The sequence below is a fragment of the Bos indicus x Bos taurus genome, chromosome 18 (genome assembly GCF_003369695.1).
Source record: "Bos indicus x Bos taurus breed Angus x Brahman F1 hybrid chromosome 18, Bos_hybrid_MaternalHap_v2.0, whole genome shotgun sequence".
Classification (NCBI taxonomy): Eukaryota; Metazoa; Chordata; class Mammalia; order Artiodactyla; family Bovidae; genus Bos; species Bos indicus x Bos taurus.
Genome location: NC_040093.1, coordinates 13,028,046 through 13,053,404, shown reverse-complemented (window position 1 = coordinate 13,053,404; position 25,359 = coordinate 13,028,046). Strand labels below are relative to the sequence as shown.

At 59.3% G+C, this 25,359-nt stretch overlaps 1 protein-coding gene across 1 annotated transcript in view; it reads left to right on the top strand.

The window, feature by feature from the left end:
* The window catches only part of PPP1R37 (protein phosphatase 1 regulatory subunit 37), a 37,932-nt gene that overhangs the window by 8,747 nt on the left and 3,826 nt on the right, over positions 1-25,359 (top strand). Inside the window, exons 2-7 of the mRNA XM_027515495.1 lie at positions 21,820-21,917; positions 23,142-23,187; positions 23,455-23,555; positions 23,928-24,047; positions 24,251-24,401; positions 24,494-24,649. Coding sequence (XP_027371296.1) covers positions 21,820-21,917; positions 23,142-23,187; positions 23,455-23,555; positions 23,928-24,047; positions 24,251-24,401; positions 24,494-24,649 — 672 coding nt within the window. The remainder of the gene's footprint in view (positions 1-21,819; positions 21,918-23,141; positions 23,188-23,454; positions 23,556-23,927; positions 24,048-24,250; positions 24,402-24,493; positions 24,650-25,359) is intronic.

Here is a 25,359-nt window from a genome sequence, read left to right as displayed (position 1 = left end):
TCAAGGTGGGGGTGGTGGTTTGAAAGTGTCTGCTGACAGCCGCTCGGCTCATGTGACTTGCCTGACGCCCTCTCCCTTTCCTGCAGAAGCCTGGGGTGGGAGCCCTGTGGTCTGATGCTGCGGAGGCCCTGTCGGATCCCACCCGGTTGGGTGGGTGGGAACCCGCTGGGGTCAGACTCGTGAGCCACTTCCACGCCCACCCCTCCATCTCCCTATAGCCGTAGCCTCCTGCCAGCTGCCATCAGCCGTGTGGTGGGGGAGCTGCTGGTGTTCCTTGCGGCCCTCCCCTTTGTGCGAAGCCAGCACCTTCACAGCTGAACCCCCTGGGTTCCTCAGAGCCCTGGGGCGGGTGGGGGGAGGCAGGGCGGGCCTGCTGGGAGATGGAAGCCCCCGGTCCCCGCCAGGGAAGAAAGTGACCCTGCGGAGGGTCAGGCTTTGGGATGGCCATGATGGTGACGACCGTGGTGGGGTGATCTAAGCTCTTCGTGTGCGTTTACTCATTTAATCTTCACAGCAGCCAGAAGAGGAAAGCTGAGGCTCATGGGTGCCAAGGCCACACAGACAGTAAAGGGAGGAGCCGTGTTCGAACCAGAGGGAACAGGGCTCACCCTCTGCTCTGTTCCCCAGAAGCCTCCCAGGCAGGGCTCCTTCCTCACCACAGGACAGAGGCTGCGCCCCTGAGCCTGTGGGGAGCCCTTCCCAAGCCGGTGTCCATCCCCGTCTGCCCCCCACCCCCCAGGCCCCCCAGTCTAATCCACAGACCTCGGTTCCCTCTGCCCTACTCCCCGCACTGGAGACACTACGTCTCCAGATAGCGCTGCTCTGCTCTCCTGGGTTCCTGTGGTGCCTCCTCATGCTGCTGTTACTTGTTTGGGTCCATCTCCCCCCACTGGACCCAGAAACACCGCGAGAGACTACACCTGTTCCCTCTGGCTCCGCGTGAGCACCCCCAGGCCCCACAGGGACTCGGAGCTCAGTAGGCCTGCTGACGAGCGCCCCAGGTCGGGAGCCTCGGGCCCCTAACCCAGGACTGGGCCTCAGAATAGCTGGGGGTCCGAAAGGGAGCAGGGGCCAAGAAAAATGCTCATGGGGTCACTTGGATCGTTTGTCCATGCTGCCGTCCGTCCGTCCGTTCGTTCATCCCTTGCCACCGCCTCTCCCCACTGTGCACCAGGTGACGGAGTCCTGACTGCCCTCCCTGCTCATGTCCTCTCTCCATTCCCAAGGAAGCGAGCCCTGTTTCTTCACATCAGGCTTACGGCCCCTTCCCCCCACTGCCTTTCACACCCAACGCGGGAGCCCTAAAACAGCTTGCGAGGCCGGCCCCTGCTGCCTTCACTGACCGTGGCTGGGCCCCCCCTTGCCTGCGTGCTCTCTGGGCTCAAGTGCGGTGGCTTCTTCTCAGTTCCAGCCTGCTGGGCGCTCCCCTCATCCTGTCCTGGAATGCCTGCCTTGCTCTCACGGCTCTAGCTTGTCCTCAGGTACCAGCAAACCCTTCTTTCCTGGCTCTCTCACTTGGTTCCCCCAGAAGGTCAGCGATCTGGTTATCTGTGGGCCGGAAGGTACTCTTGCGTCCTTGACCGTGAGCATCATGAGGGCGGGGGTGGCTTTGGCTGGGTGCTCCCATATCCTCTGGTGCTCCCAGCATGTGGCACTGAGAGAAGGAAGGGCAGGTGGTGCTAGGCCTCAGGGACGAGGCGGGCCCCGCCCTCTTGCAGCCCAGGACAGGACAGGAGGAGGGCCCCGAGTCTGCCGCGTGTGTCCCCCGCCAGATCCGCAGAGCCGCGGGAGTGCAGGTCGGCCGAGCGGCTCAAGTGGCAGGCCTGTCGTGGCTGTGGGCTTGCTGTGGGTCCTCGGCCATGGCACTGCCTTTCAATGCAGCAAGGGGGTGTTGAGATCCCTTCCTACCGCGTGTGTTTCCCTGTCTCTGTCCACGGGTCACCCCCACCAGTTAGGGAACGGAGTGCCAGGACCTTCTAGGCCGGTGGGCGGGGCAGGAGAGCTCAGGTTGTGGTGACTGGTCTGCCTCTCTGCCTTTGTGGCAGGTGGCCTGATTCCCTGCCTGCCAGCGATGAGTCGTGTCCCGGGACGGGGTGGAAACTGTCAGGGGTCCAGCCCCCCACCCCTCCCAGCTCAGGCCTCCACCTCACTCCTTGTCCTTTGACCCCCTTCTCTCCTTGGGGTATTGGCGTCCTGACTTTAATCACAGTGACTAGAAAGAGCTGTGTTCCCTGGGATGGGGATTGGGGGTCCTCTGCCCCCCAGGCCTGGGCTCAGCCCTCGGGGTCTGCGGCGTGGAGCTTCTCTGGGCTCCCCTGCTGTACTGCTGTCTCCCCGCTGCACTGCGAGCCCCAGGAGGGCGGGGCTGGGCTGTCCTGGTCACTGCTGTGTCCAGCAGCACAGAGCCTGTGCTTGGTGAGTGTCGTTCCATTAGCATGGAGTTGGGGGGTTGGTGTGGGCAGAGCCCAGAGATAGAGCTCCCCGTGGAGCCCTGCTCAGAGCCCGCATGTCTGACAGCAGTCTGACCCTGGCTGGTCCTGAGCAGACACCCCAGGCCGGTGAGTTCGGGGGGCGGGGGAGGGCAGGGCCATCTGACTTGCTGGGCGGCCGCCAGCTGTTGGGTCCAAATGCCTGTGCTCGCTGACCACCCAGCCGTGAGGATCCCGGCTGGTGCAGGCTCCGCCCCTGTTTCCCGCGTCCGGATTATCCAGGGTGGAGGCTTATCGTCCTGGTTTTACACGTGAGGCAGCAGGCCGGATGGGGTGGCCTGGCACCCAGGATGGCTCCTGCTGCTGCTCAGCCACCTCTCTTGCTTTGAGGGGCAGAGTGACACGTCCTTGAGGAGGGCAGCTGAGAGACCTGCCTTGTTGTGCCCCTGGGTTCCCCGCCTGATGTTATTATGAAAAGAGAGGGTTTGGGCTCTGGGGCACTGGAGATGCCATCTGCAGCCCACAGGGTAGCTGAGCAAGTCCTGCCCGAGGCTCGGCTTTCTCCTCATCCCCTTAGTGGGGGTCGGTGAGGGGAGCTGGGAAGCTCAGGATGGTTGTTACTAAGGGAGAGACCCCTTACTTTGATTCTTTTCTGACTTTACAAATAAGATACGTTCACTGTAAAAAAAAAAAAAAGATTTGGAAAGTCGAAAGAAGAAAATGAAAATCACTTCTTAAGCTTACCATCTGGAATTTTTTTACAAAGCTCCGCTGAGATGTAATTCACGTGCATTTCACGCATGTGAAGCGTACAGTTTAGTTTTTCCCAGAATGGTGCGTTTGTCATCACAGTCCATTTTTAGAACCTTTCATTGCCTGACCTCCTCTCCCCGCCCCAAGAAACCCTGAACCCCTTAGCAGGGAATCCCAGCACCCCTCCCGCGCCCCCTCGGGCCGCCGCTGATCCGCTTTCTGTCTTGGTAGCTTCTGGACGTCCCCTGGAAGTGGAATCGTGCCACCCGTGGCCTCCTGTGTCTGCCTCCTCTCGCCGAGCACAGTGTTCACAGGGTTCACCCACGTCGTGACTGTGCCCGCGCTTCATTCCTTGTTATCGCCGAGTAGCGTTCCATTGTGTGGATGGTTTGTCTCTTCATCCATTGATGTGCATTTGAGTCACTTCCGCGTTTTGGCCGTGATGAACAGTGCTTCTGTGGATGTTCACGCTCAGGTTTGTGTGCGGACCCAGGCTTTCATTTTTCTATGAGATTTCTGCGAGACTGCTCGCTCATCTGGCGACTCTAACCCTCTGAGCAACTGCCAGACCATTTTCCCGGGCAGCTGCCCCACTTAGCTCTCCCCTCCACCGGGCGAGGCTTCCGCTCCCTCACGCCACATCCTCCCTTCCTTGTCCGGCCCTTAGATCCCAGCCACCCCTGCGGGCGCTGGGCATCGCACTGTGGTTTGGATCTGATCTGCGTTTCCCTGACGGCTGATGGTGTTGAGCATCTTTTCACATGCCTCTCAGCACTTGTATGTCTTCTTGGGAGACATGTCTATTCAGATCCTTGGCCTGTTTTAAAATGGGATCATTTGTCTTCTGGTTGGGCTGTAAGAGTTCTATATATATTCTGGATGCAAGACTCTCTATCAGAAGCGACGCGTACCACCTGGAATATCGTCAGCGTGAAATGCCAGAGCACTTCCTTCCCTTCTCTTCAATGGCTAAGTTACAGTGCCACAAACGCGTAAAAATAAAACTGGGCAGAGCCTGGGTGTACACTTGAATGTCCTGCATTTTCACTTCACTTTTCCTTTTTTATTTTTTTAACAAAGCATGATTAAAATCCACCGTCAGGCTGTTGTAATTTGTTCCAGCCATTCCGCGTTGCTGAGCATTTAGGCCCTTTCCAGTTATCAGCCGCATGAATAATGCAGCGACGTTCAGCCTTGTCCATAAATTTTTCTGTTGTCACAGGGAGCTTTCTCAGAAGAAATTCTTAGAAGGTGGTTTTACCAGGTCAGAGGGTAGGAACCTTTGAACTCTCATATACAGTCTGTGCTCACAAAGGTCTGGAAGCCTCGAGGGACAGCACTTGGTTGTATCTCTTGATTTTTTTTTTTTTTTTTTAAGAAATAAATGAATAATACTTGCATTTGGGTGTCTTGGTGCCCAGATGGTGTTTTGTTTTAATGAGCCTTCTTGAACTACTAGTTAACTTGTTTCTTGTTACCGCGTTAGTTGCTTCTTTGTGTGCTGGGCCCGTTTTTGTTTTGGGACGTTTTGTAAGCCCTGTGTCTCTATTTCAGATATCCACTCTTGGGCATTACATCGTGTGCAGATGTATTGTTCCTCATTTATCATTGGCCTTGCTGGAAAGCTGGAGGTAGGGGAGCCTCCTTAAAAAGAGTCCCTGTTGCCTTTGCTCTTTTGCTGGCTTTCTGTAGCAGAGAGGGCAGGGTGGGTGGGGGGTGGTGGCCCTGGCCCGGGCCCTGGTCCGGGCCCTGGTGGCACTGCAGGAGGAGGGGGGTCGTGTTAGTGGCGGCCAGGCCCGGGCAGAGGGGATAGCAGGTGCCCAAGAGGTTCTCCTGGAAACACACCTGCAGCCGCTGTTCGCTGAGCACCAGGCCGAGCCACCCGGCGAAGCTGGTGGGGCCCCTAGTTGGTGACCTGGCGCCATCCGTCACTTGCTGAGGTCATGGCCCTGTGCGGAACGTGACTGAAGCCCCGTCCCTTGGCACATCCAGTCTGCCTCACCCCCAGGAATCTAGACCCCCCGCTCCTCCAACGTCTACATGCTGGGCCTCTGTGCTGGCTCTCCCTCTGCCTGAGAGGCTCTCCCCAGCTTCCATGGGGTTACCATTTGTCTGCTGACACCCACTCCTTGTCTTGTGTCTGCCTTTTCCATCGGAAGGGACTTGGGAGGGGATGGTCCAAGGCTGCGTTCACTGCGTTCACTTCAAACTGCACCTGGCCCCAAAACTCGAGAGGCACTCGAGAAACATTTGAGGGAATGAATGAATTTCTGCCTCGTAACTCGTCTTTTAGGTCTCAGCCTAAATGTTCCTCCCTCTACAGGCCTTTCCCGGTTACTCCCTCCAGTCTAAGTGATCATCACCTGTGTTTTCCTCTGAGGGCTTTCTTGGCTTATAATTTGTCACTTATATTTGTGCGATTGTTTGTCTGCCTTCCTAACAGTCACACCCCGAGGGCAGGGATCCGGATCTGTTTTGTGCTCTGTTGTCTGCCCAGCCCAGGTTGTTTGATAAAGAATGAATGAACATGTCCTTTAGCACCCAGACACACCTCGTGAGGCCACATGGCCTGGCGGTGCTCTCCTTTCATAGGGGAGGAAAGTCAGGTCGGGCAGCGAGAAGTTCCAGGCACTCAGTGTCCATCCCTGGAGCCTTCATTGTACCAGTAAACAGCTCACAGTTATTGGATTTTAAAATTCCAAACTAAAGTCCCTATTGCCTCTGAGTCCAGCTGGCCATCTGGTGCCCCAACCAGAAGCCTGAGGCAGGCAGCCTGAAATAGCCGGCCTGGTTTTCCCCCGGTGGCCCTTAGCTTTCTCAGAGGTCCCCTTCCCTGAGCTGGGCCCATTGCCTACGCAGGATTTCAGTCAGTGGGAGCAATGGGAAGCAGGGAGCCGCTGAGTGATTTGCAGACCGTTCTCAGGCCCCGCAGCACCCGCAGCCCTGTGTTGGGTCCTTTGCCTATTTACCTCACTTGACCCTGACCGTGACTTTTGGTTCCCCAGAGGCTCCTCAGTCCTCTGTCCTCTGAGCCTTTGCACGTGCTGTTCCCTTTGCTGCAACACACTTCTCCCTCCCTGTGCTTTTTTTGGCTGCAGAGAATAGCTTATGGGATCTTAGTTCCCCTACCAGACCAGCCCAGGGATTGAACTTGTGCCCCCTGCAGTGGGAGCGTGGCGTTCTAACCCCTGGACCACCAGGAGATTCCCTCCTTCTCTCTGCTTTTAAAATTATTGTTACTAAGTTCTCTTCACGGCATTTAAACTATGCATGTACCATACACGTAAGTTAAAGTGTAGTATAATAAAGACCCGTGAGCCTACCTCCCAATTTAGGGCTGAGAACATTACCATTAACTCAGCTCTGTCTGGGTGGGAGGGTGGATGGAGCCCAGAGACCCATGACTGCTACCCTGCAGGATGTGATTGTCATGCCTCTTTTATTAAAAAAAAAAAAGTTTTATCATGTGTGCATGTATGATGAAAAAATACAGTTTGGTTTTGCTTGTTTCTGAGTGTTATGAGAATGACGGTGTGTCATGAGTGGAGACCTGGGGCTCTCCTTTCCCCTCAGCGTTCCATTTCTCACTTCCATCCATGGAGATGCTCCTGAGCCTTCCATCACATGGCTCTGCCTTAGATTGTCCTCGATGGACACTTGAGCTGTTTCTGGCTTTTGGTCTGACACACTGGCGCAGCCGTCAACCTTGTGTACACATCACCTGGGGTGTGAGCAAGAAGTTCTCCAGGGTACAGACCTCGGAGTAGAATTGCTGGTTGCAGTTGGAGCTGTGCAGTGGTACATGATCACACCCAGCCCTCTCAAGTGGCTCTTCCCTCCCTTACCTGGCAAACTCCTACTCAGACCCGCCCTGGGTCTCCTCACCGCCACCCCTGCTTTCTTTTCTTCAGTAGATGGAGCACCTGCCATGGACCAGGCGCAGTTATGTTAAATTCCGGGATGAGATGGTGAATGAGACTCACAGCCCCTGTGCTCACGTGACCAGTGTTGTTAGGTAGCCCCTCCTCCAGGAAGCCCTCCCTGATCCCCGGATCAGGTTAGGTGCACTCCTGGGCCCTCCTGCCTTAGTCTTGCCCCCTTGGGGTCATCACTGTCTGGGAACTGCGCTGTCTCCCCTGTGGAGGCAGGGATCAGAGGTGTTTTGAATGCTGTGTCCCCAGCATCACCATCCAGGGGTGGAGCACAGAGCAGGTGTTGAGTGAAGGATCCATTGAATTGCTGCTGAGACACTGACCCTTGAGGCAGGTGGTATTAAAGGGAGAAACGGAGTCCAGTATCCAGTACTCGGAGTTAAACTCGGGCCCCTGGCAGAAGGAGGGACTGTGGCCTCTGCCCTGGGCAGCTGAGAGGAGCTGCCGCCCGGCTCTTGCCTCCTCGGCCAGTGGGTGGGCTGGGCAGGGCTGCCTTGCTGAGGAGTGGGAGTTAAGAGTTGGCACGCGCGTTCCTTTGAAGAGGGCAGAACTGGGAGGCTGTGGCGAGCCTCACAGACGTGGACGAGGCAGGCGCCAGGCATCCCGGAAGAGTGGTGGGGGCTGCGCAGGGCCGTCGATCAGTAACTGCGAGGGTTGCGGTGGCTGGTGTTGGCAGAGCGCCCGCCCAGTGCCGGGTGCAGCGCTGACACCGTCCGTGCGCCAGCCGGCCCTGTCCACACCCTGTCCCTCGGGGTAGGTGGATCGTTGTTGCCCCATTTCACAGGCGTGGGGGGACGGTGAGATGCAGAGGGGGGAGTCCGGCTCACCCGGCCCACTGGGAGTGGAGCAGCGTCTCCCCTCTGCAGGCAGGGGGCTGGCGCAGAGCTGCGTGGCTGACCTGGTCTCCCCGTCCCACCACCCTGTGGGTCCTCCTCCGTCCCTTCACTCCTGTGCCCTCAGGTGCCCAGCCCTGGGTAAATATTTGTCTCCTGGCAGGCAGGAGTGGTGCGACCAGTATTTCCGAGCCAGGTGGCGGGGGACAGGTGTGCGCAGCTGGCCCGCGGGCAGAGCCCAAGGAGCCTCCGGGCAGCGCTGATCCTTTGTTTGCCCAGGGCTCCGCTCACTCTCCAGGTGTCAGCTCGGGGCCGCGCTGATGGCCGGCCGGTCGACCAGCACCAGCCTCCCAGCACCAGCCTCCCGCCAAACACGTCCCCCAAGTGATCTCAGTTACTGCTGCTAGAAGCCTGCAAGTGCGCGTGCGTGCGTGCGTGCGTGCGTGCGTGCGTGCGTGCGTGTGTGCGTGTGTGAGAGAGAGAGAGAGAGAGAGAGAGCGAGAGCGAGAGAGAAAGAAAGAGAGCGCGCGCGAGTGATTGGCTCCGTTTTCCAGGAGAGGAAACTCGACCAGAAAGAGACCAGGGCCTTGTCCTGCGGCGCCCGGGGTCTGGTGGGAAACCATTGGGGCCGCGTGAGGTAAATGAAGGCGCTCACGGGAAGGACACAGAGGCCTCTGTGCGCTCCCGCGGGGCTGGGGGTCGGAGCCTATGGGAAGAGCGGGCCCCGGCTCTCCGGGCCACAGCGCTGCCGACTCGTTCCTCTCTCTCTGACCATCCTGGTGGTCATGCAGGCTGAGCAGAAATCCCACATCCTTCCTGTCAAGTGGGGCCTGGGAGGGCCAGGGTCAGCCTCGTGGGGCTTGGGGACAGCTCAGAGAAGGGGACCTGGGCTCCTTAGACGCCTAATACAAGACACTGCCAGACGCGCCATCTGCCTCCAGAGACCATGCCCTCTGCACCGGCCTGCGTGGTTCTGGGTCAAGAAGGTGGATTCACATCACAAGGCAGAGAGCCACCAGTCACATGTACACGCACGCGCACGTGCACACACACACACACACACACACACACACACACACACACACTCCAGGAGACAGCTCGCAGTGTCTCACACACACACACTCCAGGAGACAGCTCTGTGTCTCACACACACACACTCTCCAGGAGACAGCTCTCAGTGTCTCACACACACACACCCCAGGAGACAGCTCTCAGTGTCTCACACACACACACCCTCCAGGAGACAGCTCTCAGTGTCACACACACACACACACACACACACACACACACACCCCAGGAGACAGTGCTCAGTGTCACACACACACACCCCCCCAGGAGACAGCTCTCAGTGTCACACACACACACACACACACACACACACACACACACACTCCACACCCCCAGGAGACAGCTCGCAGTGTCACACACACACACACACACACACACACACCCCACCCCCCCAGGAGATAGCTCTCGGTGTCACACACACACACACCCCCCACCCCCCCAGGAGACAGCTTTCAGTGGCACACATGCACACACACCCCCCTCCCCCTGCCAGGAGACAGCTCGCAGTGTCACACACACACACACACACCCAGGAGACAGCTCGCAGTGTCACACACACACACACCCCACCCCCCCAGGAGACAGCTCGCAGTGTCACACACGCACACACACCCCACCTCCCCAGGAGACAGCTCGCAGTGTCACACGCGCACACGCACCCCCCCTCCCTAGGAGACAGCTCTCAGTGTCACACGCGCACACACACCCCCCCTCCCCAGGAGACAGCTCGCAGTGTCACATGCGCAGACACACACCCCCCTCCCAGGAGACAGCTCTCAGTGTCACACGCGCACACACACCCCCCCTCCCCAGGAGACAGCTCGCAGTGTCACACGCGCACACGCACCCCCCCTCCCCAGGAGACAGCTCGCAGTGTCACGCGTGCACACACACCCCCACTCCCCAGGAGACAGCTCGTAGTGTTACACGTGCACATACCCCCAGGAGACAGCTCGCAGTGTCACACACGCACACACCCCCAGGAGACAGCGCGCAGTGTCACACGCGCACACACACCCCCCCCCCAGGAGACAGTGCGCAGTGTCACGCGCACACACCCCCCCCCAGGAGACAGCGCGCAGTGTCACACGCGCACACCCCCCCCCCCAGGAGACAGCACGCAGTGTCACACGCGCACACCCCCCCCCCCCAGGAGACAGCGCGCAGTGTCACACGCACACCCCCCCCCCAGGAGACAGCGCGCAGTGTCACACGCACACCCCTCCCCCCAGGAGACAGCGCGCAGTGTCACACGCGCACACACCCCCCCCCAGGAGACAGCGCGCAGTGTCACACGCGCACACACACCCCCCCTCCCAGGAGACAGCGCGCAGTGTCACACACACACCCCCCTCCCAGGAGACAGCGCGCAGTGTCACGCGCACACACCCCCCCCCAGGAGACAGCGCACAGTGTCACACGCGCGCACACACCCCCCCTCCCAGGAGACAGCGCGCAGTGTCACACGCACACACCCCCCCCCAGGAGACAGCGCGCAGTCAGAGGGCCCATCGTGGGCACTTGTGTTGGGTCGTGCTGCGGCTCCACCCACCACAGGGCTGGACGTGTCATCTTGGTGGTTCAGCCTCAGCGGGCGTTGAGCTCTGTGCCCACCCACGTGTGCTGGGCACACAGCACCGCCAGGGAGGCTAGAGACAAGTCAGCCCCGCCACCACAGACCCACTTTGGGGGCGGGAGGATGATGGGAGCCCAGGGCTGGCGCAGAGAAGAGGGGGCGCGGCTGGTGGGTCAGCACGAGGCTTAGGTAGGAACCTTAGACAAGCTCGGACTGTCCCACCCCCACCCTGAGCCTGCCGCACGCACCTCTCTCTCCTGGCCATGTCCTTGGAAAGTACCCTGCCTCCCTGGGCCTCGCTTTCCTCTTCTGGAAAGCTCGAGGTGGCGTGTACTGTAGCCCAGACTGTGGCTGTGGACAGAAAGTGTCGGGTGTGGTTAAGGGCAACGGTTGTGGGGACTTCCTGATGGTCCAGGGGTTCAGAATCCCCCTTGCAGTGCAGGGGACACGGGTTCAATCCCTGGTCAGGGGAACTAAGATCCCGCGTGCCACAGAGCAGGTGGGCCTGCGTGACACAAGGAAGATCCTGTGTGCTGCGACTAAGACCCGCCGCAGCCAAGCAAGTGATAACAGGAAACAAGGAGCCAGGACTGAGGAGTGGGACTGCTTAGGCCTGAGCCCCAGCTCCTCCCACGGGCTCTGTGACCTCGAGCGGGCTCCTTAACTTCCCCGCTTCAGGTTCATTTTTCACCTGGGAAGTAAATGCGCCCTCACCTGGTTGCCGAAAGCAGTCAAGGTGCTGTCCGAGTGTGTTTGCTGCAGTGAGTTAGCAGTGCCTTCGAATTAGAAGTGGCCTATCACATGGCTGGCGCGTGGGTCCTTAGTGTGCCCCGTGTGACCGTGCCCCGTGACCTCCCCCTCCCCCTAGAGCGCCCTGGAGCTTCATCAAGCTCCTGCTGAGGGGGAGGCTCCGCGGTGGGCCGAGCTGAGTCGTCTGTGACTTAGAAAGCTTCCGGCACCTTCAGACTGCACATGTTTCTGTAGCAGGATCTTCAGATGGGCCGAGCGGTTTGGAAGGTTATGCGGGTCCACGGGTGGAGTAGCCGGGCCCTCCCTCTTCCTGGCCTGGGACTCCTGGCTGGTTGCATAAGTGCAGCCCACCCCCTGCAGCTGGCGTCCCTGATCCTGCCTCCCCTCCCCCAGTCATGATGCCTCCCTCCTTGGAGGGACAGGGAAGACCACACTTACCACCCAGGAAACTGTGGGCATCGTGGCCCCTTCACAGGCCTGGGGAGGGGCCCGGGGTCTGAGAAGATAGGACTGGCCCAGCCTCTCCCGAGGGGCCTCCTGTCCAGGGCACAGTGTGGCTTCCTACCCCCATCACATGGCTCTCTGGGGAGAAAGGAAGAGAGACTTCGTGCTATTCACAGAGCGAGTCATTCATTTGCCGCAGTGATGTCTCTAGACTCAGGGAGCCTTTGGTGTAGGACAGAGAGCGAACAAGGAAACAGATACCGATTGGGGTGCGTCCTGTGAGGCCGCAGAGGGACATGGTGGAGAATACGGGTGTGGGGCGCTGATTTAGAAAGGGGCCAGAGGAGGCTTCTCAGAAGTGGCGACATTTGAGCTGAGACCTGGATGACAAGTTAGGAAGGGGGTGTGGGGAGGGGAGCGCTCTGAGCCACAGCAACAGCAGTTGCCGACCTAGAGGCAGAAACAAGCAAGGTCGGCCGGGGAGGTATGTGCGCGGGGATGGGGGAAAGACCACTGCAGGATCGAGTCGGGGGCCTTGTCCTGGGCTGAGGAGTTGCAGCCTCAGTCCCAGCGCAGGGACAAGCCGTGGAGATTAAAAGTGCCAGAGTCCGGCCGGTTCCTCACTGTGGTCACCATGCCTCGTTATGTGCCTGCCTGTCTGCGAAGGACAGAGACTGCGAGGTGGAGGGTTTTCCTTTCCTGGGGGACCTGCTGGAGTTTCCCCGCACATGCTCACCATGTTTCTGAAGGTGCACACCCAAACACACCCCCTGCGGATCTCCCCAGCCCCGCCTCAGCTCTGCCAGGGACAGGAAGGGCCCATCCAAGCGAAGGCCCAGGAGACCAGGCTGGTTGGAGTGACAGGCGGCGGCCCCTGGTGCTGGTGCAGCTCCAGGAAGGATGGAGCTTGGCATCAGCAGTGGCGACATGGGCACCCTCTGCTGGGAAAGTTAGCGCTTCCAGCCTGGGCGTGACCTCCCTGCCTCGGTCCTTCTGAGCTACGGAAAGGCTGGCAGGGGTGGAGGAAGCCCAGTGCTTCGTCATCGGGAAGAATAACTCATGACCGTGTCCCTTCATTTTTCCTGAGGAGTCACAGGCTTTTTTTGGAGCCAGCTGCGCTGCTAGAAACCCCTGCTGGTGGAAGTCGTCCTAGCAAAGGCTGCTGCTCCCCTCTGCTCTGTCTGGGCCCTGTCACTCCCCCATCCTGGCCCTGGACCTCCTAGCCCCCAGAGCACTCTGTGGCTGGGTCCTGGGGGAGCCCCCGGCCTGGCGGGGGCCAAGGCCTGAGGGTCGTAACCGCTGTGGGCACAGGCACCCGAGGACGCTTCCTCCTGGCGGACGCAGAGCCATGGAGCTGACTTCGGCAGACTCTGGAGGCCATAGTGGCCCGGCTGTGAGAGGAGGCCCTGAGTGTGCGTCCTGTGTGCTCACTCGGGTGTCGCCTCCTCTTGGCACCTGATTTTCTTTGTCTTAGGTTGGGGGCCTGATCACCTCCCCTTCCCAGGGGTGCTGTGAGGCTTCAGCTAAGGCACGTGAAGGTTGTCACCATCAGCGGGTTCCGTGCAGAACTCAGGGACGCTGCCATCAGCTGGCCTGTGCTGGAGCCCTCGGTCTCCCCACTTCACCACCATGTTCCTCAGATTCCCCGTGACAGCCCTCCGTCTGGGTCTGAGGCCCGGCTTTGTATTCCTCCCTTCCTTCCTCCAGCCCATATTGGCTGATCACCTGCTGGGCCAGACCTGACTGTGTAATTAAGGTTGTCGTGAAAGGCTGGCCTTGGCTTCCCTCAAGCTTCTTCCTTCCGATCCCAAATACTGCCCCTGGGGCCTGTGTGGACCACCAGGTCTGAGCAGCTGCTTTCCGTCCCCCTTTTAGGTTTTCGTTATGGACGTCTCCCGACATAGCAACTGTAGGAGTATGATGAACCCGCTTTCCGGCTTCAGTAACGACCCGTATGTGGCCAGTCTTGACCCTCAGGCTGCCTCGCCCCCATTATTTTGCAGCGAATCCTAGATACCCACCATCCCCCCATACGTTCTTCTAAGTTGTTTCTGAATTGGCAGGGGCGTTCAGCCTCAGCCAGCCACCTTCTGTCAGTGGTCATCTCCCCCAGTGCAGGACGAGACTGCGGTCCCTGTAGCCCTGTACACAGCACGTGACACTCGGAGAGGAGCACTCCCTGCCAAAGGAGGCTCCCCGCCACAGGGCGAGGCTCCGGAGGCTGCCAGGAAGGCCTTCACGCTCTGATTCCTGGGCGGCGTCCCTTGCTCCGTCTCTGGGTTAGCTTGCTTTCTAACAACGAGCACTGTCCGTGAAAGGCGATGTTCACCGGCACACTCTTCTGCTCCGCGCCGTGGGTAGTAACCTGTTAGGTATGCAAGTTCGCACCTTTCAAGGATCTCCAGGAGTGGAGGCCCTGGAGCAAAGGGCACACGCGCTTGCCTTTTGGCCTCCTGGTCGGTTGATGTAGCCACGTTACTGTCGAGAGGGGTTGTGCCTGTTGCTGCGGACACCGGCTCCTCAGGGCGCGCCCGCCTCCCACCTCACCAGCGGGTGCTGTCTAGCTCGTGGGGGTCGGCCTATCTGAAAAACGTCAGTGTACTTGCATTTAATTCGAATTTCTCTTTATTCTGAGAATGAGTATGGAAGGATTCCGAACCTTGGTTTCCATCTTTGGGGACTGGCCTGGCGGAGGCCGTTGTCGAGGGGTGGCGGGGAGAACTCGACGAGGCCCCCTCCCCAGCCGAGGAGCCAGCGTGGCGGCCGGAGACGCAGGGTGTGGACGACGCAGACGGGGCCAGCTGCCGCCTCTGCCTCCTGCTGGAGAAGCGCCCCTGGGCAGGTCACTTCCCATTGCGGCCTCACCTGGAAGGCAGGGTGACGATGCCTACCCATGGCGGGTCACGGGGCGTTTCTGGCCGTCTGGGCCCTGGCATCCTGCCTGCCTCCCTCCAGGCTCTTCAGTGTTCTTCTGCGCATGGAGCCAACCCCCTGCCCCACGATGTCAGAAGGCGCTGTCTGCCTTCCAGGCCTGGGACGGTGGCCCGGCGTGTGCTCCGTCGCCTGCCTCTCCCCCTCACCCTGTCACGGTGCCTTCTCTGCGCCTGGCCCTGTTAGGGACAGTGCAGGGGACGTGTGTGCAGCCCAGGGGAGGGAGCCTGACCAGCGGTGGGTCGTGGAGGGCTGCCCAGAGAAGGGGTCCCCTGAGCTGAGGGTTGAAATGAGAGTGTCCTGCCTAAGAGGAGGGAGAGAACGAGGTGAGGTAAAGCCCTGGGCCTTTCTGGAAAAGGAAAGGAGTTTTGAGTGTGGCTGGAGCACGCTGCTGGCGGGGGTGCGGGGGTCCACGAGCAAGTCTTCAAGGGGGTCTCTGAGACCTAGCTCCCCTCCATCTTGTCCCAGCTCAGTCCAGAGCATGCACAGCGCCCCCAGAGGGCCCCCCTGGATGGACTGCATACTCCTCCCCCCAGATAATAAGAACCCCTGGAGGGCAGGGACCCCCCCCCCCGCCCCCCGTCCGAGCCCTCCCTGTCCTCCCAGTGCCAGCACACAGCTTGGCAAGGCCCAGGCCTGGGAGGTGTGGGCTGACGAATACGAAGATGATGTCTAAGTGGGGATTCTGGGTTAGAAGCCTCACTCCAAGGGGCTGAAGGCTGAAGGGGGATTTTATTGTCTTCTGGATCTGAGCAGCCTTGACTAGCTTGACTTCTGGCCTCGCTGGATCCTATGTCTCTCTCTTCCTCTGGGTTCACCTCTCCCAAGTGGGCTTTATCCTCGGGAGGCTCTCTCCCCTTGGTGGATTCCGGAGTGGCTGCTCCAGAAGTGGGAGGCCACCTCGTCCACCCCTGGGGACACGAGGTCTTGTTTCCTGACAGCCCTGCAGGGGTCATCCCCCTGTCCCCGGCCAGTCATTGAAAGGGGGCTGCGGACAGGGTATCTCTGGGGAGGACAGCAGGACGTGGAGGTAATGCAGACGTCCCACCTGGGGCCCGGGGATGGCATCATGAGGGCAGTGGGGCCCGGGTGCTGACTGCCTGGGGCAGCGGGGCGGGGGACGCGGACAAGGCAGCCTCACCGTGGGGGTGGGCTGTGCACCTGGCGCACCGCCTTCCCAGGGGCTGCTGGCCTGGTGCCCCCTGAAGGTGTGAGCCCAAGTGGCCTGGGTGGGTGAAGATGGTGTTCCCCAGACGTCGAGGCATGGACCACAAGAGCCTGGGTGTCCTACAGGACTGGTCACTGCAGTGACCTTACTGCTGTGAGGCTCTGGTTTCCTCTCTGTCGGGCAGGGTGATGGTGATGGTGCCCTTCTGTCTGGGGTAGGAAGGGCGTGACAGGACCCTCTGAGGGTGGGCTCCGCAGATGCGCTGGCCAGGCCCTGGCTCCGGGCTGCCCAGTAGCTTCAGCCTCTCTCTTCAGCTCTGGGTGCCAGTCCTGACAGTCTCCCTGTTAGGGGACTCAGGGGCTCCCCGCTCCCCGGCCCTGGTCTCTGCAGATGCAGTCCTCCCCAGACCTCGGATTGTTCCTGACACTGCTCTGAACCAGCCTGGTGGCTCCTGTCTCGTGCAGAAAGCAGAGTGCTCGCTGAGGCCCACTGGGTCCCCATCCCCCTCCCCCCGCCCCAGCCTCTCCTGGTGCCCTGGATCCTGCCCAGCCTGTTCCCACCCTGTCCCACCTCTCCGCTCCCCAGGGCCACTGCCCACTGCTCTCTGTATCTCTCATCTGTGTCTGCAACCTGCTTTTGAAGCCTTAGGAGTGAGAACTGGCCCTCAGCCCCCTGTCCTAACCGCCCCCACCCTCACTGCTGCTTCCTGGTTTTGACGCCTACTGGGGTGACCACAGCCCCAGGCTAGCAGGGGTGTGGCCTGAGCCACCGCCGCCCCCTGGTGCCCACCCCGTCCTTGCCTCTTGTGGGTGCCTTTGCACCTGTGTGCAGAGGAGAGAGCCCTCTCGGCCGTCACCTGATGCCTGGCATCGGGTTTCTGTGCCCCTTTGTGCGGCAGGGGTGGGGGAGCAGTCTCGTTTGCCCCACAGCCTCTTCCTGGGAGACTGGCGCCAGCTGCACACGGGCCTCGCTCCCCACAGCTCACACCTTCGCCCCGGCCCCTGTCTCCCCCTGGGCCCGTCAGGTCATGTGAGAATGGAGCTGTGTTTCAGTTACAGAGCAGGACAGGTTGGAGTGTGCATTCCAGCCCGGCCACTCCTGGCTCCGTGACCTTGGACAGATGGCTTGCCCTCTCTGAGCTTGCTTCCCCTGATTACAAAGTAGAAGTGTAACTGCCAGTCTCATAAGGTCACGCAGCTGGCAGAATGAAACGGCATAGAAAGTGCTCAGCATGGTGGCTTAGATGGAGTAAGTGCCCGATGCCTGGAAGTGGTGGCCGTGGCCACCATCATCACCTTTCTCCAGCTGTGTCTCCCGCTGAGCCAGGCGCTGCGCTGGGCACCTCCGTGGTGGGTGCTTTCATGTCCCTCTCTCCTGAGACCCTCCACATGTCCCTTTCAGAGAGGAAAAGAGGTCATTGTGTTCATCACAGCCTCACAGGACAAGGATCGGAACATGGGTCCTCTTAGCGGAAGCAGTGACCTCTTCGCATCCCACCCCCGGCGCCCGGGGGTGCGCCCCTCACCGCACCGCCCCCTCCTCTGTGATGGCTGCTTACACCAGCCCCTGCCCAAATCAGACCTTGGCAGCCGTGGCTTTGGGAGCTGGAAACACACACTCACAGGCACGTCCCCCTCGCACACGCCTCACCAACCATTCCGTCACTCAACAGGTGCTTTGTTCTCTTCTGGGTCCCCGCCTTCCAGTGTGGAGATAAAATACGGCAGTGACGGCCAGCCGGCTTCAAGGAGCACTCGGGAGCGTGAGCTCGGCCCTGGTCTGAGGGGTGCACTGTGCTGACTCAGTCACCACACTCACCCTGGGAGGAGTCCCGCTCGGCCCCGTTTTCAGGGTCGGGTGGTTGAGGTGCAGACGTTACGTCGTTTTGCTGAGAGTCACAGGGTTTAAGTTGGGAGCCAGGACTTGGCCCCAGGCGCTCTGGCTCTGGAGCCCATGCTCAACCACGCTGCGAGACCCCGCGTCTCCAGTGAGCCGCGTCCAGGCAGGGCCTTCCTGAGCTCACGGGGGCGGGGGGCAGCCAGGCCCCAGGCCCCCCGACTTCAGGCTGGAGCTGGGCCCTCACCAGTTTGCAGCCATGCCCTAGGAACCTGGGGGCAGGGCTCCGACTCGGGCCTCCCAGCCCGGCCCAGCCGTGGTGGCCAGTGACCTCACCATGTGAGCTGTCCTCTTCACCCCAGCTCGCCCGGGCCGCTTGCTTGGCTGGGTGCCTGGCTGCAGCTGGAGGCCCGGGCCCTTTGACTCACAGCGGCCTTGTGGTTCAGTTAAGGCTGGAAAAGCCGAGGGCGGATGACCCGAGGTGGGGCCTTGATGATTTCGTCACAGCATCACAGATGAGCAAGTGTGTGGGGGCTGGTCCTGAGCTGGCGCCCGGGCCAGCCCCCCAGCCTGTAAAGTGCTTGGGTGGCCCCTGGCACAGCGGAAGTGCTGCGTAAATGCTCTATGTAATTTCTCTGAACCACCTGTACTGCCATTTCCTTACTGTGTTTGTTTTTTTTTTCACTGGTTCATTAAAAAAATTTGAATGTGTTTCTTCTTATTTATTTCCACTGATAATCTATGCAAAATGCTGGTTTTGATTTAATAGTTCCTTTTTCTTATAAATGCATGAAATACGCATACATACTGATGACCTCAGGGTCCTTCCCAATCCACCTGACACTCACACGTGCCCACTGGTGACCAACCAGGCCTGGGGACATGGCTGGCGGTGCTGCTGAGAAAAGCCAGGCGGGGCTGGGGGGCCTTCAGGCCAAACCCCGCTTCTGTTCCTCTCAGTGTTTCAGCCCACTGCTGCCCCCCCCTGGAATGTGTGTCTCAGCATCAGAGGAAAATGACAATATGCAATTACCATTCTTTTTGAAAAGTAATTTTATTGTATTTGCCCGTTTTGGGCTGAGCTGGGTCTTCGCTGCTGCACACAGGCTTTTCTCCGATTGCGGCGAGCGGGGCGTGCTCTGGTTGTGGTGTGTGGGCTTCTCGTTGCCATCCGTGTCTTCCCGTGTGACGGAGCAGGGACTCTAGGTGCATGGGCTTCAGTAGTCGGGGCACCTGGGCTCTAGGGCACAAGCTCAGTAGTTGTGGCGCACAGACTTAGTTTCTCCACGGCATGTGGAATCTTCCCAGATCAGGGATCGAACCCGCGTCTCCTGCGTTGGCAGGTAGATTGTTCACCACTGAGCCACCAGGGAAGCCCTCAGATGTCATTCTTGTCTGCAGCTGCTCTGGGCCTTGGGCCCCAGGTCTCTGAGCCTGTCTATCTCTCCTGCCCCTGCTCTCGGATTCCCCTGCTGCACACAAGTGGGCAGGTGCTGCCTCCCCCAGCCCTGGCAGTGACCTTGTATGAGGCTGTACCGGCATTGAAACCCTGCGGGTGCCTCACTGGAGGAGTGGCTGGATGGTACCTGTGGCTGGTGTGGAGGTGGCAAGGTCAGAGACCCTGGCCCTCAGACTCACCAGGAGGCCTCTCAGAGCAAAGACCAGCCCAGTGGGTAGGCTTTCAGGGGACATCAGGAGCCAGAAGTCCTAGGCAGTCTGGGAAGGCTTCCTGGAGGAAGTGGTGTTGGAGCTGGACACCTAAAGGACCAAGTGCAATTTGAGAGGTTGCTAAGGGCTTATATTTCCTGTAGACTGTCTAGGGTACTGAGAACTGCTAGTTAACAACCCCATGTGTACCCCGTCCCTACTTCATCCCCATCTGAGGTGACCAAACCAACCCCACCTTGGCCTGGGGGCCATTATTGAAGGGAGTGGATCCCAGGGAGCAGTTTTTGCCTTTTGGCCATCTGGTAAAGCCTGTGTACACTTTCTTGGAGTGACGATTTTTTTTTTTTTAATCCTGGAGTGGGTTGCCATGCCCTCCTCCAGGGGATCTTCCTGACCAAAGGATCGAACTCCCGACTCTAGATGTCTCCTGCACTGGTAGGCAGGTTCTTTACCACTAGTGCCACTTGGGAAGCCCCATGGAGCAGCGATTCTTAAAGGCAAAACACGGGACTTATAAAGGGTACCAGTTAAAGTACAGTTTATTAAATACCTTTAAAATCATTACATAGTGTTTATACTTATCCTCATTGACACATGAGATAACAGGACGTAGCAGCAGCTCTGACGACTCCCAAAGCAGTGATGAGCATTCAGGATCTGCAGTAACTGTTATGTGATGTGAAAACATCTGCCGTTTCTATTGATGACAGAGTGTTAGGGTCTGCTAAAGAGTGTTTCTTTTCTCTTTTTTGCCTCTTACATTACTAAGAAGGAAATGCTAAACTACGTCACAATTCAGCTAGTGAAACTAAAGAGGCAATTTTTCTCAAGTTCATGGACCCCCTGGGTGGTCAGTGGCCCCCTGCTTGGCGGATTCCCTGAGGACAGGCCAGTGCCAGTCCCCTCTCCCCCAGAGCTGGGAGACACCAGGCACGTGATGGCATGGCAGCGGGGGCAGCTGACACGGGGGAGGCTTCTGGTCACCTACAGCTAGCTTCTCTCAAGCTCCATGCTGCCCACTTCCACCCAAGAAAGAAGCGAGGGGTCTAGGATGGAGCCTGAGCTCTGGGGAGCCCAGGGCCTCTGTGGGCTTCTTTCCTCCAGCCATCCCTACCTAACAAAACAGAGAGTTCTGGAGTAGGTCTTCCGCTCTGCCTGGACCAGCTGCCTGGTCCTGGGGAGGCAGCTTTCCTTCCCTGGACCTTGGTTTCCTCCCCAAGAAGTCATGGTGCTGTTTGATAGGGTCAGGATGTTGGGCTCCTGGCCAGAGTGATGGCCGGAGGGAGCGTCCCCTGGAAATGCCTGCCCAGAAGCTCCACAGGGGCTCCCGCAGGCCCATCCCCTACCCACCCTGCAGCCCCCGTGTCCGCTCCATGCTGCTGGCTCCCTGCACCCGGGCCTGACCCTGTGCCTCCCTGGCTCAGAGCCCTTCCTTCCTGCACTCCTTGCTGCCCCTGGGCAAAATCCAGGCTCTGACAGCCAAAAACTGGTCTTTTCACCTGGCGAATGGCTAAACAAAATGCATACTTGGACAGTTACTACGCCGTACTACAAAGGGGCCGAAACTCAAAACTGTTCCGTTTCAGAAAGAAGCGGGCTGCCAGAGGCCACATACTGTTTACCACCATTTGTATGAAGTGTTCAGAAAAGGCAAATCTCTGCAGATGGAAAGGCTAGCCCTACCTTCCGCGTGGTGGCAGGCCCCGAGATTCCCAAGGACAAGCCTGTGCAGGTTGGGTTTGGGCTGCACCCCTCGTTCATTTGGGGAGCCACTGTCCGCCTCTTTGGGGCGCCAGGGCCGTATCAGGGACTCCGACTGCTGCCGTGTCCCTGGGGCACAGGAAGCCCCGTTCGGTGCTGAGGGAGTTTCAGGAGTGAGGAATCTGAGAGGCCGTGTGGCATCGCCGTTAAGGGCTGAGTTCCGGCTCCACCACTCACCAGCTGTGTGACCCTGGGCAAAGTGCTTCACCTCTCTGAGCTCAACATCCTCATAAGGTCCGAGTGTGGCCTCATTCTCTCATTCAAAGGAAACCACAAATCAGACATCTGCTCTGGGTCTGGCCCTGTGCTGGGTGGTGTTGGGGACCCTGGGGGTGACCAAGAGAGCCCCAGTCCTGTCCTGCAGGGGCTCCCAGTCTAGTGGAGGAAGTAGCTGACGGGTAGAAAAATGGCGTGGTATTAGTTGTATGTTTATGTGAAGGTGTTTGGGGAGCTCTGGGGAGGTGTGGGAGGATGGGGTAACTTGGTTTGGGGGCGCCGGGAGACATGTCCCCAGAGTAGCAGTCACAGCAAGGGGCTTCAACAGCAGGACTGAACTCAGTGGGTTGTTGGAAGGAGGTTGAGAGGGGAGGGGGTGGCAGAGGCCAGTGGTAGGAATGGGTGAGTGAGGCCCAGGGTGTGGAGAGTCACCTGCCTGGGTCTTTGCCTGCAGCCCAGAATGTGACCGTGGACGAGATTATTGGTGCCTACAAGCAGGCTTGCCAGAAGCTGAACTGCAGACAGATCCCCAAACTCCTCAGGCAGCTCCAGGTATGCCAGGTGACTGGGGGTGGGGGTGGTCCCTGGGGTGAAGCTGCCCTCCAGCACCCTCTGGGCCCGTGGTGTCTGCCCCAAGCAAGAGAGGGCACACAAAACACTCCCCCTCCCCAGCCTAGCCGGCCAGCCAAGGGCTAGTGTAAATATATCTTTGAAAATCCTCTTTTAAAAAAGTGGTAAAACCAGTCAGGCTTTTCATGAATATTTAAACAGTACAGAATATATAAAGTAGGAACTTACTCGTCAAGAATCATCTGCTCCGCAAATAAGTTCTCTTCCTCAGGGGAAAAGCCATGTATATGAAAGTTAGAAGTCTGAATGACAAAAATAATGTATATTTTTTCTTTTAAAAAGTTCAAATACTGCAGATACGAAAAGCAAGCCGTTTCTCAATTCTTGCCCAAGTCCCATTCCCAGGAGTGCCCCCTGGTGGCAGCTTGGGGTTTTTGCCCTCTAGGCTTTCTGCTTTTTATAAATGGAGGAGTCACTGTCCAGAGGTGTGTAGACAGGTGGGCAGGTTCTGTTTTTTGTATGACTAAGGCCAGTCCATGGGGTCGCTAGGAGTCGGACACGACTGGGCGACTTCACTTCCACTTTTCACTTTCATGCATTGGAGAAGGAAATGGCAGCCCACTCCAGTGTTCTTGCCTGGAGAATCCCAGGGACCGGGGAGCCTGGTGGGCTGCCGTCTCTGGGGTTGCACAGAGTCGGACACGACTGAAGCAACTTAGCAGTAGCAAGGCCTTGCTGTGGGGCTTCTCTGGTGGTTCAGCCCATAAGGAATCTACCTGCAGTGTGGGAGACTCAGGTTCGATCCCTGGGTCTGGAAGATCCCCTGGAGAAGGGAATGGCAACCCACTGCAGTATTCCTTCCTGGAGAATCCCCATGGACAGAGGAGCCTGGCAGGCTGCAGTCTATGGGGTCACAAAGAGTTGGACACGACTGAGTGACTGACAAACACACACACACACATGGCCTTGCTGTGCCTCTGGCCTGCGTGCCCCTAGTCGTCACTCGCAGCTGCCTTCCCTGTCGCCCGTCCACCCTGGTCGTGTTGGTAAAGCACTGCCTCAGTGCCTTCCCTCTGGACGGGTCATTCCAGAATGTTTCAGGACTGCTTGTTTCAGAGCCCTGGCTGCCCCACTGTTAGGGACAGACAGCCTCACAGCTTGGTCAAGGGCTTCCTGCCTTGACCACCAGTCGCTCTGCTTTCCCAGGAGTTCACGGACCTCGGGCACCGCATCGACTGTCTGGATCTGAAAGGTGTGTGTCTGGAAGGGGCCGGGGACCCTTGGGTGGTGGCCAAAGCTGGGGCCTCCCTGGAGGTGCCTGAGGGCAGGCAGAGCTGGGCCAGAGAGAGGTGTGGGCGTCCCCGGAGGTGAGACAGGTGCCTCGCGCCGTGCAGAGGCGCGGGGGTCTTTCGTCCCTGGGTTGGCCAGGAGCCCGTGTTTCCACCCAGCGCCCCGCCCCACACCTGAGTGCACATGCGTATAGATGCGCATGCGCACACGGCGCTCCGTCTCGTCCCAGGTGAGAAGCTTGACTACAAGACCTGTGAGGCCCTGGAAGAGGTCTTCAAGAGGCTGCAGTTCAAGGTCGTGGATCTGGAACAGACGAACCTGGACGAAGATGTGAGCAGCCCGTCACCGCCCATTTCCACGCTCTGAGCTCCCTTCCCCTTAGATGTCTGGGGGGAGAGCATAGCAGGAAAGAGGAACCCCCTTGGACAGAGGCTGGGCGGGGCTTCTTGAGGAGCAAGATCAGGGAGACGGCCAGAGCGCCTGGGGGGGGTGGGGGGGGTGGGGTTGGACTCTGGATGGGGCCCAGAGAAACGGTCTCACAGACTCACCCCAAGGATGGGGGCTTCCTACGCAAGGGGGAGACATGGGGAAGCAGGCCTGAGCAGAGGCGTATGGCCTTCGGGAGTCTAGTGCCTCAGCCCCTGCCTCCTGGCTTCCCCGGGCGGCCGCGACCTGAGGCCGAGCCCCGCTGTCTCTGCCCAGGGTGCCTCAGCCCTTTTCGACATGATCGAGTACTACGAGTCGGCTACACACCTCAACATCTCCTTCAACAAGCACATTGGCACCCGGGGCTGGCAGGCCGCCGCCCACATGATGCGCAAGGTGGGCACCTCCGGCCCGCAGCCTCTCTTCATAGGGCCTGGTTCCACAGCCCTCCTTTCACCAGCCAGTGTCCCCCGCTATACAACCATGTGGCTCTGCTGCCCATGAGGCTGCTGGGATGTGTGGGGTGGGGGTGGGGGGCATCCCCAGGGCAGGGAGGGCGGGGCCAGCCTGACCCCGCCCCTCACGCACCTGCCTCGCAGACAAGCTGCCTGCAGTACCTGGACGCCCGCAACACACCCCTGCTGGACCATTCGGCGCCCTTCGTGGCGCGCGCCCTGCGCATCCGCAGCAGCCTAGCAGTGCTGCATCTGGAGAGCTCCAGCCTGTCGGGGCGGCCCCTCATGCTGCTTGGTGAGGCCCCAGGGTGGCGTGCTGCTGGGCTCGGGCTGTTGGCCGGGTCCCCCAGGCCTGGCCGGTCACAACCCCCTCCCCCTCTCCCCCAGCTACGGCCCTGAAGATGAACATGACTCTGCGGGAGCTGTACCTCGCCGACAACAAGCTCAACGGCCTGCAGGACTCGGCCCAGCTCGGCAACCTGCTCAAGTTCAACTGCTCCCTGCAGATCCTGGACCTCCGCAACAACCACGTGCTGGACTCAGGTGGGTATGTGGTCCCTACCCGACCCCTGCTCCAATCCCCCAGAACCCACCGTGTGGCCAGCCAGTTGCTCGTCGTGCTGCTGACACAGGGGTGGCCAGGACAGCCCCAGCCCTCCCTTCATGGTGATGGTGCAGATGGGGCCAGGCTGTGGGAGCCCCGGGGTCTGGCCCCAACTCAGGATGAAGGAGGAGGGAACAGTTCAACTGTTCCTTCAGGGTGAGGTGCAGTATTGACCAGATAGATGATAATGGGATAAAGGATCAACCAGAAGCTGTTCAAGGTGTGCAGGCAGGGACCTCTGGGTAGTGATGAGGAGGCTGGGCTGGAGCCAGCCATTTAAGCAGCGTAGGGAAGAAGCCAGGCAGAGAATACCAAATGCAGAGACCCTGAGGTGGGAAGGAGCTTATGTGTGCATGCTCAGTCACTTCAGTCTTGTCATACTCTATGACCCCATAGACTATAGCTAGCCAGGCTCCTCTGTCCATGGGATTCTCCAGGCAAGAATACTAGAATGGGTTGCCATGCCCTTCTCCAGAGGATCTTCCTGACCCAGGGATCAAACCCCCATCTCCTGCATTGCAGGCAGATTGTTTTACTGCTTAAACCACCAAGAAAGCCTGGGAAAGAGCTTAGACATTAGATATCTGGGGGGAAGAGCCCCAGTGAGCCCGAAGCTGAGTGAGCAGTGAAGAGGGACTAGTCCCAGGGC